Below are 17,269 nucleotides of genomic sequence, written 5' to 3' on the forward strand. Positions count from 1 at the left end.
TCCTACACTCTGATTTATGCTGGTCATATTTTGGATTCTTCACAGAAATTGCGTCTTAGTAATTTGGATATATTCCAGTGACCAAAAAATTTAAATAAATAATAATACAAAAAACAACTTAAGGCTGAGATTTTATTGCTTTGTTCACTTGAATTAGGTCTAGTATAATTATCTCAAGTGTTTTTTTTTTTTTTTTTTTTTTTTGTCTTTTCAGCAAGATGAGGTTTAATTGGAAGATGGAAAAAATAAAATGAAACGAAGAGTTTTTCAATTTTTTTTTTCCTGGATTGTTCAAAAATAACGCATTTAATTCTTAAAAAAGCTTATATATGTTTTAGAGCATAAAAATTTGTATAAAATGATTGCTAATAGTGTGCAATTTGTTGTGGAAGTATGACTACTATCTCTTATTAAAATTGATGTTTTCCCAGTTTACCAAAAAATAATAAATAAATAAAAAATCTTTTTGAAAGACGACACCTACAGTCAAAGTAATAATTGAAATAAACATTGTATTCAAAAATATTTATTTTGATATACATATACTTACGTTTGTCTTCCCATAGCAGGATACTAGTGTGGGGAGAAAGTTCGGATATGGCGTTCCAGTTTAAATTACTTTATTAAATTACAGCGGTCTAAAATAATGTGGAACATACGTTCAACATGGATTCAGTAACTTGTATTTATAATAAGACAAATTTTTCTCAGTTGAATAAGTTATGAAACACTTTATATCTAGTTTGAGTGTGTTTTATTTAAAATTATCAATGGCGACTTGCTCTGACTAAATTCATTTACATCCGAAATTCATAAATAATTCAAATTACCATTATAAAAGTAACCGAAAAGTCACCCTTCAGTTCACCGAACTCTTAATATTACAATAACAATAATAAACGAACTCTTATTTCCGTGAGCCATGAATAAAAAGCAGACTCAATTCCCGCAAGAAACCCAGCATCCGCCCTCAAGTTCGCACTTTGTAATAACGAGTCGTCCCCGGCGGTCAGTCCACCCACGAATTAATCGGGTTTCACTCGGGGATTAACAATTAAGATCCCCGCTGGATATCGCCGCGGGACTCCTTCCGCCGAGGCTCTAAGGCCCTGCCGACAGAACGGTCTCATACTGCGGGGGCGGGGCTATTGTCTTGTTTTTGTGCATGTTCGCGAAATTGGTTACTGCAATTTGTGCTCGATTTTAATATCCGATGTAAATGATGGAGTCGGCTGGCAGGCTGTTGAATTGGAAATTTGGTGTTTAAACGTTCATGCATTTTAAATGGAAGTATGAACTCTACAACTTATAGTGAATTTCCACTGTTTATTCTCTCATATACGAGGCATGCAAACATTCCTACAATTCCTAGGGTTCCTACAATTTTGGAGGCATCGACATTTTTTTAGTGGTAATTTCAGTGTAACTTAATTTTCGTTTCCATTTCTTTTGCATTGGCCATGTAGTCGAATATATCAAATTAAAAACAAGTATTGCTTAAATATCAGATAGTTAGTTTTATGATTCATCATTAGCCAAAGAGCCTGGCAAATTTTAAGTATTTAGAATGTATTATTCATTTATTTATGTATTGCCATTTTGTAAAAATTATTTTTCGAATTTATTTTAATACTTGAGGTATTTGTGATTGGAAATTAGTTGTTTAATTGTTTCAGTTTATGGTTATATTTGTATTTTTTAAATTGCATATTTAGATATTAAATCAAAATCAATAAAATAAATAGGTGTTTGAAAATTTGGTAGCAGAAAGAGGATCCTTAAGTATTTTGCTGAACTTAATCTGAACCTGCATACAAAGAGAAAATACTCTAATTGTCAAAAAATTCGACCTCCAAATTTCAGTGTATTTGTACTTTATAATCTCAATAAATCCAAAGTACCCATTTTTTGACATTATTTTTGACACAAAATAATTGAAAAACACAGCACAATTACAGACGAAATCTAGTATGTAGACTTTGATACATATCTAGAATTTTGGAATAAACATTGGATAAAATTGTGGTGATAGTAGATCTGTCTGTCCTTCCAGGTGCATTTGAAAAATATAGTTCGAAAAAACGCATAGGTGAAATCTTTCGTATGGCTTTATTACCTAGATGGTCAAAATATTTGAAATATGTTAGATGTTAGCTATGTAACCAAGGTCTCACCAGCCTCTTTCTAGGCATTGTAAGTTTCACGGGGGTGCCTTTTCTCTTTTTTAACTTCCTACACCATATATATATATTGCTTTCAATTCTCTATATAAGCAGTTTTATTTAGCAATTTTTGATCAACTGGCAATAATGACAGGTCAAAAAATTTTAATGACATGTCAAAAACTAGAGAAGGTTTCAGTAATTCGTATATAAAATATAAATAATGCATAATTTAAAACAAAATAGTTAAAATACTTCTAAATACAATCTAATTAACTGTAGAATCGGACATTTTAAAAAAATATTGAGCAATATATTTTCTTTTGGAGCTTCCAGACAATGTAGCAAAAGAAACTTATAAAAAAATAATTAAGAATATTAGAATAATGTTCTAACATTTGAACGGTACTTGATTTTAATTTGAATCTGTTCGAGTGAAACTCCTTGAAAATTAAATGAAAGCATAAGATTAATATGCCGTGCACTACCGAGTATCCGGTCTAATGTGGAGCAATTACGGGCCGGATAACAATAAAAAGCCGGATAGGCCAGGAATTATGAATCCATTTCTTTGCCCATCAATATCAGAAGACAAAGTTTTATATCAAAACTCACTTCTATAATACGTATTTACTCCTTATTGAATATTCACTTCTACTTGAGTAAACCCTCCATCTCATCTCCATCTACTTGAGTAAACCCTCCATCTCATCTCCATCTACTTGAGTAAACCATCCATCTCATCTCCATCTACTTGAGTAAACCCTCCATCTCATCTCCATCTACTTGAGTAAACCCTTTATCTCATAGAAGCAGTGCCGTTAATGTGTCGAGTTAAAATAAAAGGCGTTGTACTGTAGTTTATATATACTATATTGCACGTTTCAAGAATTCATTAGAGAAAAAGTAAGTTAAAGGATATAAACTGTTCACATATTGACATCAATTCGGTAATGCTCAACTTAAATGCAGGAAAAAAACAAAACATTAACGTAAATCGTAGGCCCAATTCTTAAGAAAATTGGCTCAAACTGATTTTATTTTTCACTGATAAATGATTATACAGATACGAAAAGGTAACCCTAAGAGATAAAGCTTACAGTTTGTAGGTTCTGAAAAAGTCTTTAATAGATGACTCAACAGACGCCTTGCCTTTCTCATTTCATTACGATAAAAGAAAACTAGGCCGGATAGTCGCAAACCGGATACTCGGAAGTATACTGTATTCAGAAAATATGGTAGAAAATGCATTGAAATTTCGAGGGCTCCTAGTCAGTTGCCTATTTGATCATCTTTCGCTGCATGTGACTACGGCATCACGTGGATTTGATGATGTTATTTCTCAAAGAATGATACAACACCTCTTATTGTTCAACTAACTGTCGATCAATTAGGTGAAATGCGTGTCATATAAAAATCAACAGCTTTCCTCGGGCAAAAACAAGACAAATGCCCACAAAGGGCCAATTAGTTTTCTTTTCCTGGATTTGACGATTCAAAATTCTAGCCGCGATCGCTAAACTGATTGTTATCAGGTCATAAAATGATAGCCGATAAATTTAGATTCTAGACATATATGAAACAGAGGTTCATCATAAAGCGAGCGAGAAATTGAGAAATGCGATTCAAAAGTGTGAGATTCAAAGCTCTTGCGTTCCATAGCCCTCCACAATCGCTAGAGCAGAATTTTTAACTGACCTTTAAAGATACAAATCATACGCTTTTATATAGACCATACGTTTGCATACAAGTTACGTTTCATACTGTATAATCAAGAGTGGCTTTTGTGCCAGTAAACCCCATTAAATTAATCGGTTCTTGTCGGTTTTAACGGCGACCAAAAAGCGCCAAGGAAAAATGTCGCCAAATTATAAAAATAACTCAAGTGCATAAATATAGATCAAATCACGTACGAATCACCTGCTATATAGTCTGACGAGTGAAATTGCCAAATTGGCGAAATTTTTTCTTGACGCTTTTTAGTCATTGTTAAAACCCACAAGTACCAATTAATCAACCAACAGGTGTTTTTTACTTTTTCTAGGTAAAATACAAGCTATTTTTAATCATATATAATTTTGTAGCTGTGTGGCCGGAAAAAAGAAAGTTTAGAAATTTTAATTTCGATTTATTTGTCCACGGGAGCCATAATTTGTACAGAGAAAAAATAATAAGTGATGCGTCTGTCTACAACGCTACACAAAGCCAAGAAACAGAAGTCTATCCCTTCAGTGATTTTACCATGATATTATGATAGGAATTTTTTTGTCAAGTGTCGATATAGGAAATTGAATCGTAGATATCTTTAAAAGAAAACTGTAAACTTTAGTGATTTATATCTCTTTACTTGGAGCTTAAGAAAATAAAAAAAGCGTCATTTTTCTAGAATATGCTGAAGTCATTTTTCTGTGATAAGAACTGTTGATTATATGTAATACCTTATTACAACCGCCCTCAAAATCATATGGAAATATTCTTAGAAATTTTTACATTTCTTCGTAAAAGGTGGTACATAATTGAACTCGTCTTAATTTCTGATATGTATGATTGATTTCTGAACGAACAAATAATTCTATTTGAAATCGATGCTCAACAAGAAATCAGACGAGTAGAGAAGTGAAATGCAGAAATGAATTATTTTTTATATTATGCAATAGAGGATTTAATTACGGTAGAATATTTAATTTTCGAAAGTCAAGAACAGAATTTTACTGTACAAAAAATGATCGCTTTAATAAAAGAAATTCAATTGATAAATTGAATATATGCATTGGCAAAGTAAAGGAACAATTTTTTTCTTCTTCCAAACAATCTTTACAGCGTAAAATAAACTTTTTTCGTTATTTAATAAAAATAAAAATATAATAATAAATTTAACTAAAAAAAAAATCATCTGAGACTGATTCGAGAAATTCTGAATTGCGAATGACTGACTTATCCTACTGTATGTGTTGTCAATTTAACAACCAGTTTAATAAACAAACATTGGAGAAAGTAATTTAAAACAAGGAAATTACTTCCCATTACACATTAAATAAATAAAGGACTTGTGAGGAATATTAAGTTCTTTTTCGTCAAGAAAATCCAATTCGCTCTCCACCCTTTCATATGACTCATTTAATGGTGTCACACGTTTTATGACTACATAAATACATCGATATGATAAACTTACCGAATCCTCCCATGTCGATGAACTTCATAAAAGGTGTTAGATATAAAATGATGGCATTGATACATGACCCACAATCATCTGATTACTTTCAAATACTACAAATTACTGAAGTATTTTATTACCTGAAATTATCCAAGAATAAAGCTAGTCTTGGAAGAGTGAGTGCAAAAAGAAACTGACTTAGTTTTTAAAAAAACCCTCTCGGTAAGCTGAAAGGCAAAAGTAGATTCCTATATATCTAAGTTACTATCTGACAACATAACGTGTTGATGTTAGGAACCGTCAAAATTAGAGGCTTAAAAACCCCTTTTCAGCACCTTCACTTTTAAGATATTGCAGTTATCGAAGAATTTTAAATACAAAAGTTGTTTGTTTTAATAAGGCGCTAATTTGGATAATTTTTTTTTTATTTCCAATATTAAGAAAGTTATAGCGAAGTGAAAATTTCCACCCTCCACCACCATTTCCACCTCTTTTGAACTAGATGGACCATTTACTAACTCGCTCGAGGTTATTGCATTTCTAACAATATATTCCAAGCCATTTAAAATTCAAACAAAATTACTCTAATCACGCAGTTTGTAAGATAACATGAGCAAAAATTTATAAGTATTATAAACTTTTGAAAGAAGGTTGGTTTTGGATTCTAAGGATCATGAACTGAATAAATTTTCCCAAGTTTAGAAAGTTTAGTTTTATTAACGTCTTGTTGTAAAGCAACACTAGGGCTATTTTGGGATGGACCTCGTAATTTTGAACCGCAGTCAGATGACGAGGACGACACCTGAGCTGGCACCCCCTCTCCACACCACACCAACGGGAGGACGTTTGGCATGACGGATTTAGCGTGCAACAGACCCCCTTACACGACGGTTCTTCGGTGGAATCGGGTCTCAAACTTGAAACCCTATGGTTCACAAGCCGAGACCTTACCACCAGGCTACCGCGGCCCCGAAATTTTCCCAAAGTCTTGCAATGAGACCATTGCTATAGATAGTCTTCCTAGAGGAATCTACCTAAAAGATATACTGATCAAAAATATTATTTTGTTTAATGCTTCGTACTGAATGCTAATTTTCTTGACAGAAAAATTAAAAATTTCTTTCGAATTTTGGACAAAATTGGTTGGATGGACATCGTTTTGTCTGTCCACCCATGGGGGGGGGTGCAATATTTCCTAAAAGAATGGAAGAAAAGCGCATATGGAAATGTTTTTAGTTAACCTAAGTTTTAAATCAAAATATTCAACGTGCTGTAGTTTTTTTTATACTTACCCAGTATTTGAATGATTTTTTTTTGCGCATTTATCTAGTATAAAATTTTGCTAGCCATAACTTAGAAACTTTTAGACATGGGCCTTATCGCTATGCACTGAATCATTTGATGATAAATAGAATTAGGGAATTCATCATTCTCTTCATTAGATAGAATATCATTCATCAATTTCTGGAAACGTTGCTTTTTCTTATCATAATTATTCATATTTCTTTATGAAATATATAAAATTATATTTTAATCTAAACTTTGTTATATGAATAATTTCGCATTGTATTACTTTGCGGCTAATAGAATGCAACTGCATATACAAGAACAGACAAACTCATGTTTTGAATCACATTTGCTTTAATCAGTCTGTTTAGCTTTTTTGACTAAAGAGGCCGCTTGAGGCACACTTGCTTCACGTTCTAACACATTATATCAATAATTATTATGTCAATATTTTTATGATTTTACATGTATGATGAGTTGTTTTTCTTAGTCAATAAAATCAAACGATTTTTTAAAGTGCCAAATAAAACGAAAAACAAAAAAGAAATATTTTTTTTACTTAAATTGAATGACATATAGAGTGATTAAAAATTATATTAGAATTCTTAGAAATTGTATTTTCTAACATTTTTTTTTCCGCAACAAAAAATAAATCTCAATTTTAAATCTACATTTTTCATATTTTATTTCAATCTATTTCATAAATAAATGAGAACAGAAAAAGAAACAGATTGCAGTTCAAAGATAAAAAGTCCGTGCTAGAGTCTGCAACTGATTTCATTGATATTTTCTGCTAGGAATATTAAATCGGCAACACATATGAATATTTTAACCTCAACAGAACAACAATATATAACAAATACTATTAAAGCATAAATTCGTTTTCTAAACGATTCCGATGAAGTATATTATGGAAATCATGACTATTTTTCGTTAACTTGTTCACTTTCTTTCACCAAACAAGCTAAACCTAATTAACCATTACAACTCTTTATTGATCATCCACTACTAATTTAAAAGTATAAGCGATAAAAACCTAGCAAGAATTATAATAAACCACATAATCACCTATCACTGAAAAGCTTTGTGTCAGAATTTGGTGATTAGAAAATCTCATTGTTTTAAATCATGTCTTTGAACGATTTATATTCAGACAGATACTTCGCCATGGTAAGGCATCAGATTCGGTACCGAAGGATTGCAGATTCGAATCTCATTCTGCCAAAAAACAGCCGAGTAAGTGACCTACTACATTATTAAACCTGTCAGAATATATAAACTTCTTGCTGATATCGTTCCTATTATCTGATTACAATTCGAATTTATGACAGCCTTTATGTTGCTTTAAAATGTAACTTAACAAAAGAAGTAGCTCAAAATGGAACTTAGAAATAAAACTTTAAAAGTACACTCAGAAAGGTTATTCAAATTTAAACTTATGAAAATTCCTTAGTTTGTCAGGAATCCAAAGCATGGAAAACGTGAAAAAATGTTCTACAGAAAACTATTCTACTACTATCTGAAAGTTTCAAACTTGAAGTTCTTTATTTTTTTCTTTATAATTTAAAAATTCGATGAGCAAACTTCGTAAAATCTGATGTTATAGGATTTTTGTTATCTGTTCCAAAACAATTTTGTATTATTATTATTATTCTAAGGCATTCATTAAAAAATGTGTGATTATAAAGTACTTCATCCATTTTTAATTCAAATTTTGTCCAGAAACTCTACATCACTGCTTAACCAAATAAAAACCTTACTGCAAATGAGACAGTCGGAAACATGTCTGAAATCGAGTTTATTTATTTAGCAGTATTTATAAAAGTAAAATGCGAAATCTCTGTAAACCCGACACTAAAAAAAAAGCCTTCACATATTTGTCTTGTCAACCTGCAAGTAAAAAATAACCACAAATTATACGTCACTTTCTCCAAACAAACACACCAAACAGCCATTCTTAGACCAAAAACTTTCCCAAACAGACGCAGGCAGTGCGGCTGCAAATGTTCACACCAGCCAATTACCGTCTTCTATCCAAACAAAAACCATCTCACTCATCATGCAAGTCCTTTTAACCCATCCATTGAAAGAGCAACAGGTTTCTTCCAGAGAAAGTGGCATCTTCTCAATTGAAAGCTTCAATTAAAGATCATTACCGTGGATGCAGCGGGGCCACTTATTATCTACTACAGTGACCTCTGGGAACTGTCGAACGCGGTTCAAATGAGACTGCATTTACTACCATTTTATTGGCTTCACGTCCGACTGCCAGTGGTGTTCGGTGCTTTTGAAGCCCAGTAAAGGGTTGACCCCAGGAGTTAATTCTGTTTAACCACCTACTTAGAGGAAATTTTAAGCGCTATCGTGCGAGGAATGCAAATCGGTTGTTGTAGAAGACAGCGTTGGGGTTTTAGGTGGGAAGAGCATAAAAATTCTAGAAATAAAGTTTTCGTAAGTTTTTACTTCTGCCTCAGAAATTTTGCGGATGTATTATTTATTTTTAAATATATTATAATATTACGCGTGCGTAAGAACGTGTTAATGTCATGTAAAACTCTCAAAACCAATAAGAGTACTCTCCATTCCACTTTGTTGTATATTCCTACAATAAAGGAGTCTCTTAATAATCCGGCAAATATAATAAAAGAATGTCGGATTAACGAAAGCAGCTGATAATGAAATATTATTTAACACGTTCACTGCCATGCTTGATGCTTACGATTCTAACACTATCTAATATGATGTTTACTTATTTGCTCTCTTAATTGTAATAGAGAAGAAAATATATAATTAGATAATGTGTATGAATCACAGGCGATTCACGAGCTGAGCAAAGTGCTAAGACAAGGAGATATAAGCTAAACATGGGCTTGTTCTACTCGCATAAAATTCTACATTGACTGAAAACTTTAACTGGCACTCGAATGTGAGTGACACGGCAGTCAATGAGTTAAAAAGGCATTTTAAATTATCGCACGAAATGCATATATTACATAAGATATATAAATAAAGAAAATTAAATACAGAAATCTGCCGCTGATAATTTGCTTGGTAAATATGTGATTACAGTACAGTGTACCGTTTCCTTCATTTTGTATTCACCAGAAAGTCTTGTGCAAATTCTCTGTTTCAAAATTTATTTTTCCATTGGTTTTTTAAATGGCGTGAAGTGATAGAAATTTTGACAGATTAGATATTCAACCTTCGACGCTACGCCAATACTGACTGTTTTCCATATTGAGGATCGGTTTTTGCAGGGGGGGGGGGGAGCCTCATTTCCAGGACGTGTAGTTAAAGAATGACTTATAGAAGAAGTTTAATTAGAAGAAGAGAATTAAGTTAGAACTTTTATACAATAAAGAAGAAGGAAGGGAAGAATAACTAACAAAGGAGAAAATATACCAATTCTATGTTAATTATATAAATTTTTTAGTCTTGTAGATATAAGAAAGAATAAAATAATTTGTTTTGAAAAGTATTTAGTTGCATTATTGTTTAGTTTAATTTTATTGCATTATTGCTAAGTATTCAATTTTAAATTAAATTACAGGAAAATGTTTATTTAAAAATATGTTTCTCAATTTCAAATTTAAAAAAATTATTAATATTTCGAAATGGATTTGTTAAATGCATTAAGGATCTGAGTTTTTCAGAAAAAAATATTTGGAATTGCTCTATTCCAAGTAATACAATATAGGATTAGAGGAATAATTTAATTGAAAGGCTTGTTAAGTATCCGAATAACATGAAGAATCGACAATATATTGCACTATGTCACAACAAGATGAAACAAAACGCAATGTGAAAGCATACTGAAAACATACCGAGATCCCTTTCCTTTGTGCCTACAGGGGAATTCTGGGAAATCGAGAAGTGTTCACTGGAAGCGAAAGCCGATTTTTTGCTTCAGTGAGCAAAATCATTCACCAGCTGCGCGGTTTAAGAACGAAAGTACTTTAATGTAAATAATCAGAATACATAAAAGGATACATAAAAAAAAAAGGAAATTTTGAACAAAAGACATTTTAAGAATATTCGTTTACCCACTCATAAAGAGAAAAATGCATTCGTCACCGATTGGTTTGTATTTTCCTAGAACTAAAATTCGAATTTACAGCAGTCGAATTTGGAATATATGAACCATGTAGAAAGATGGATTTTTTTTTTTCACTTCTTAGTACTAAATGCGTTTTTAAATACTTCCTTTCATTGCAATAGTTGAATAACTTTTAGAAACTCTGTCAACCCTATTAGCACAAAATGCCCAACAATATTATTACGATATCTATACGATGTTGACGGGAATTCAAAATATCGTGAAGATATCGTACAATATCTTGTGCTAAAAGGGAAATCTTTGCAAAATAATTCGAGAATAAGCAGGTCTTTTTTAGAAACCTTTTAGCATTATTTTATGATAAACATTGTAAAAACTTTTCATGAAAATTCTTAAAATTCATACATTACTATATGAAAAAAAATTTAAAAAGTCAAGCATTTTTATGTAACGATTTATTCTAAAGCTGATAGTTTTCCCCCTCATCTTTATTGTACCCTTCCATGTATTCTTAACATAGCAGTATTAATTCCTCATCAAAAATAATATACTCACTAATAACATATTAAAAATAATGATCATATCACAAATAATGGTAATCAATAAAATATCTTTCATTCTCAATAATTAAAAAAAAATTTAATTATCTAAAATAACCTTTTTTGCGGTCGCCTGGCCACATTTTATATTTTTCGTAATTCTGTATTAATTTTGTTTCGCAATTTATTTTCATATTATTTTGATTACACAATTCTACGAAAATCTGGATTCGAAGAAAACCGTTATTGTGCAATTTTAAAATCAAAAAGATTCCCCTTTCAAATGGTGCCAGTTTGCTGTGCTATTTTTCTCTGATTTCAATTTTTTTTTTTTTTTTAACATTCTTACTTTATTGCGACAGTTACTCGCCCCAATGTAGTAATATTTTCATTAAAAGGGATAGCAATATGCATGTACATAGATATAATTATTACAGATATCGTTTTCTTTTGACATCAATAACAAAAAATATGTAATGTTTTTGGGCAACAATAATGGTTAAAAAAATGGCAGTTTTTTTTCTTTCTTTTTGCTGTTCGTAAAACATTAAAAATATTCTACTGATTATTAAGATAAGTACTTCTTTCTTTTTACCGTTTTATAAAGGACTTTAAGCAAAAGAAAGTTCAAATTCAACAAAATAAAATTCGTGTATCCTAACGCATGTACTTGGTGGGTTATCGTATATAAAATCCTGAAAAATCTATAAAATGGAATATTACATTCAAAAGCAGTCTAGAAATTTCTTCACTAATTCAAAAATCGTCATAATGTAAACATCAGTTGTCAAATTTTGTTTGGCGAAAATAAAAGGAAGGGACCAAATTTGACTACAAAATGGTTCCTGTTTTTTTAATCCACACTAATTTGAGACAGTCTGAGTTGAAATTTTCACTTTGATGTCTTTTACTGTTAATCATCAAACAAATCAGTCAAACCTTTTAACAGTTTACTTTTAAATTTCAGTCCAAACTGCTCTGAGCAAGATTTAAAATATTCTGTACCTAAATCTCTGAAGTTTTCAGAAGTCCCGTTTAACAATAAAGTTGATTGATCACTGTCACTCAAACGAATATCAAACTTCAATCAAGAAAGTTTCTCTAGTTTAGTCTGAAATTTGAAGGTCATCTATAATATTGATAAAGTTAAAACTCTAATGCTTTCTATCCAGTTTGTTATATTTTCAATTTTTATTATATTTACTCATATATTGATAAAATTCTTAAAAAATTTCCCATACATAGAGATATCGACCAATTCAATAAAACAGAGGTTTGAATATTTTTATAATTACAACAACATTCCTATTTCGATAAAGCAAATATTCATTATGCAGACAATTGAATTATAATTTTATTTTCCGGGAAAAATGAATGAAACTTTGATATAACGTTTGATAACGTTGCAACGTTTCATTTGCATATAAATAACAGAAATAGTAAGTATTGGTAATTCTAAGTGATCAACTGAAAGAAAGCTGGGAAAAAACACCTTCTTTTTAAATACAGCCACATATTTGTTTATCCCTGTTTATCATGAATTGACCCTGCATTTAATTTTTTTTTTCATATGTAAGTTAGAAAAAAACATAATTCAAGATCCATCCAATTTAATTGATAATAATTATTTTATTTTATTAACATTGTCTACATTTGTCAAAAAATATTAATATAAGGTACTCATAAGAATTTGAAGTCTTTATGGCTTGGAAAAATTATATTATTTAAAAATATCAGCAGTATCAGTTCAGTTATCACATCAGCAGATAAAAATATCTGCAAATAATATCTGCTAACAATAATAAAAATATCTGCTAATAATAATAAGTAGCAAAAAAAGCAAGCAGCAATAAAATAGCAAATAAAATTTTATAAGCGAAAATGACCGTCAGTTAAATTCAACAATGGAATTCAACTCGAGTCATTCTTTTAAAAATATCCTTTGAATCAACTAGAAGACTTCAACTTTTCTCTTATATAGATTTTGTAAAAAATCTGGCTAAAATAATTAAGTTTTGATAGTTTTAAACACAGCTGGTTATTCTAAAAGTAAATGTTAATGAATTAAGTATTTTCATAAATACAACTAAAGTAAAAAGAGCACATATTTTTTTTTAACTTAAGCTTTTTTTTTCACCGTTTCCAGTAAATACTATTCAATACACAACCAAGTACTTGTGGTATTAAATAATATTAATAATATGTAAATATTAAATATTAATGCAATGACAGTAAATAATTGAAAGAATTAAGAGAAATGTTGAAGTAATACTAGTTTTGAAATTGTTTATTGGATTGCTGAAATACGTCGCAAATAATGCGCTTCTGAAAGAAAAATAATTTTGTTGTAATCTCGAACCAGAAAAATATTCCGATGGGGGAAAAAAATCTCTTAAATGAAATATAAGAAGATAAAAAATGATATTCAAAAATGAAATGAAATTCATATTCTAAAATAATGCATTTATTATTATTATTTGCAGGACAGTGGGTTTATTTTTTTATAAAAATATTCATGATTCTGTATGTTTTATTAAAAAAAATCATATTTCCAGAAACTTATGTTTTTTTCAGAAATACTAGCATAAAAAATAAATAAATTATAGTAATTGCGTCATACATTTCATAGATGTAACAACAAAAATATTTTTTTAAGAATGGCAATGAAATGTTAAAAAATAATAATATGCAAAGCATTTTTAAAATAAAAACTAGCTAATTACTATGCTAAGCATTGAACTATACTACATAATATAAAAAAAAAAAAAAAAACCTTAATTACCAAATTCGTAAAAAAAAAAAAAAAAATTATGAAGTTCCAAATTCTCTGAAAAAGAAAGATTATAACGGGAAAAAATTAAATAAAACGATGCGATATAAACTTACTCAAAAGATCTTTTATCCAAACACAAATCTTCGTTTTTTCAGCTTCTAGTAGTCTATCTCTACGATGAACGTATTGCAAGACTTGTTCGTGATATTCCTCGAAGGAATCGTATCGTTCGTCGTGTTCGTTGTAATGCTTCATATTAAGTTAGGTAACTGGCTAACTTGTATCAAGAAGACGTTGGTTAATTAATGTTCGTTAGAGAATTCGATTTCACGAATAGAATATTAATTTTCCAGAAACATATTTCAATGATTTTCAAAATGGTTCAGACGATATCAAAATATTTTAGATGATAGCAAAAAATTCATGAATAATAACCACAATGCAAAGGAAAATATTTAATTTTTATAGATATCTTGTTTTAAGAGTGGAAATAAAGTTATGAATAACTGAGATAGCAAAGCAATTTCTCCTTTAAAAGAAGCGGATATTGAAAAAGATATACAAACTATCAATTCAAAATTTTGCAAGTTTTTTACTAAAAAAATTTCTACTCATTAATTTGAAATATTATTTATGCAAAACGCGGTTAAGACCTATAATTTTACAATAGAGTAGCAATATAAAGAAATCGGTTTTGGAAAACTACATTCAATAAAAGAATGTGAATATATTTGCAATAAAGCGCTCAAAACAAATAATTTTCCAACAATCTTTTACTAAATATTCTTACAAGTTTCGACCTACAACAAGATGACGATATGGCTTGCCAAAGTTACTCCTCAAGTACGGGAAACTGTCTCAAGAACATTCAATGACTTGAAATTTCAAAAAAAGGAATAGCAAAAGATGCGATAAAATTTTGGTTAAATGTAAAGTTAAAACAATCTAGACAAAAATTAGTAAAGCACATCCAAGTTACCACAAATACAATTAATTCTCGCCACCCAAATCCAACTCATTGGACTCCAACTAGAAATTGCTGTGGCAGTTCAAAATACAGATCGTTCTTCAATACAACCTTCAATAAACCACATTCTCCACTCAATAGTCGCATTAATTCAAATGGCTGTTTCTCCAACAAATGTGGCACAATGTTCTCTCCCTGGAGACACAAGATCCAGGCAAAGCCTCATCAAACAATCTTTCAATATTGACAGCGCGATCACGAATCTCCCTAATGTCCTCTAGGTCTAAACTTCCAACCTAAACTATCGTGCGTGAGGAGCAGACTAATAGACAAGGCAGAATCGTCTCTGCACCAAGTCTGTTGGTGTCATCCCTCGTGACCGTGAAATAGAGGAAAATTGAATAAAAATAAAACTTTCGCATCCTTAAGGCGTGTGGGGGTGCCTTATAAACAAGGAAGAAGAGGTATCATAAGGTGCAGCCAGAGATATGCAAATTGCAAGAGCCTATTTGCACACACACCTACTGGCGTGAAGCTTGGAACCACGTGTGCGAAAAGTGGAGGTGTTTGCTGTGATTTCTTCAGCGTTGGTTTTTATTTATTATTTTACGATTTTGAGATTGAGGAAACATAAAAACCATGGGAGAAGGGATTTGGGTGGAATGCTGTCTCAATTAAAGTGTCAGAATTGCGACAGAGCGATGGGGAAATTGCTTTTAAGAGATACTTTAATCTTCGTGGGAGTTCAATTTATATTTGAATGTATTAACTTTTCGCAGTAAAATACTATGTTTCGAAATAATTTAAACAATTCTTTACATTTAATGTATAGTTCTGTTTCAGATGGAAAACATTACTTGAAAATTTCACTCAAGTTTGAATACGAATCATTCATGTTAAAAAAGAATTACAATGATTATTCTTCATGTTTTAAAAGTTTCTAAAATAGCCTCTCAAATTACTGTCGATTGCTTTTTAGCGTTTTTATTTTTATAATTTTTAAGATACGGAGCTGGTGCATTGTAAAGTATTTTATAGAAAATTTATTTTTCATTCACTTAACTGCAAGAAAAACTGAATATTCTGAAGTCTTAAAAATAATTTATTCAAATTTTGTAAATTATGTGTTAATTTTTTATATTTCCTTAAGAATTAAAGATTGACAAAGGAAAATCAATTCTTAATTTGTTCTTTTGATTCAAAGATGATTGATTTCTACGTAGAAACTATTACATATAAATAAAATATTTCTAATTATTTAGAAGCAATACTGGTAAAAGCAAATTTTTTTTCCTAAAAATTTGCCGCTATGTTAATATAAAGAACGAATATATATTTATATATGAATGCCACTGTCTTCATTCTCAAGTATTCGGGTTCTTTTTTTCTTTTTTTATCTTCGTATGAAATCCGATGCATTTTGTTTATCATCCCATTTTTTACTATATCAATTCTTTAGAGTATTGCTGATAAAAATTTTATATTACCTTGTTTTATTAGAATTAAAGTGCATTGAACTGAAATGGTCTTCAAAGTGCTATTGAAGCGCTACTTTTGGCAAATATTTGAACAATTCCTTGTGACCATTTTATCAAATATTGTAATTATGAGCGTTGGATCAATATTTTTTTTAATTTTCCATATGCAAACAGTCCTTAATAATTTTGAATATTTCTTATTGCAATCAAGTCATTTAACAGAATCTCATAATTGTTGCTAATACTTTTTAACAACATTCATAACCTAGGAACAAAGTCATATTCCAGTTCATGGCTACTCCTTTTATGATGTTAAGCTTTTATAATGCGTTAATCTTCAATTCAACAACGATTGACCTTTCATTTATGGACTCGATCTGGACGTTAAACGAGTATTATAGGATTTCATAGATATTCAGACATTTTCAGCATTCTTCCTTATGGAATTAATGATAGAATACAACATCAATCCAACCTCTTCGTTATGATTGTTCTTAAGAACTGTGAAAAAAAATAATTCCGCTAACGTTAAACCTGCAGATCTTATTGTTTTGTAATCCAACATTTCTCAGCATGGCTTCTTACCCGTGGCGGCTTATAACGGCCCAAGGAAAGTTCAGCCAAGACTTTATGTAGCGGAACCTTCAGCAAGAAAAAAAAAATGGTGTTGGAATTATGTTTTTTTAGAGCCTACCCATCTGAAAAGGAAGAAGGCGATCAAAATGATTTCTCAAAATTGTTTTCGGACGCTTCCGGTTTCGAATTATCCCGGCAATTTTTCCATAAAGCGGATGAGGATTTAAGTGGAGGAGAAAAGAATTTGTGTTGGGTACGAAGACTTGGTCGCTGAAG

General features: G+C 30.6%; 1 protein-coding gene across 5 annotated transcripts in view; it reads right to left on the minus strand.

Moving 5' to 3' along the window:
* The window catches only part of LOC129962611 (growth arrest-specific protein 2-like), a 132,726-nt gene that overhangs the window by 14,416 nt on the left and 101,041 nt on the right, over positions 1 to 17,269 (minus strand). The window contains exon 1 of one of the 5 annotated variants that reach the window (XM_056076433.1): positions 14,086 to 14,482. The exons of the other annotated variants lie outside the window; for them this stretch is intronic. Within the exon in view, the coding sequence (XP_055932408.1) occupies positions 14,086 to 14,227 (142 nt within the window). The 5' untranslated portion in view covers positions 14,228 to 14,482. Of the gene's footprint in view, positions 1 to 14,085; positions 14,483 to 17,269 lie in introns of those variants that run through there. 5 annotated transcript variants of the gene reach the window in all.

This window comes from Argiope bruennichi, chromosome 3, assembly GCF_947563725.1.
Source record: "Argiope bruennichi chromosome 3, qqArgBrue1.1, whole genome shotgun sequence".
Classification (NCBI taxonomy): domain Eukaryota; kingdom Metazoa; phylum Arthropoda; class Arachnida; order Araneae; family Araneidae; genus Argiope; species Argiope bruennichi.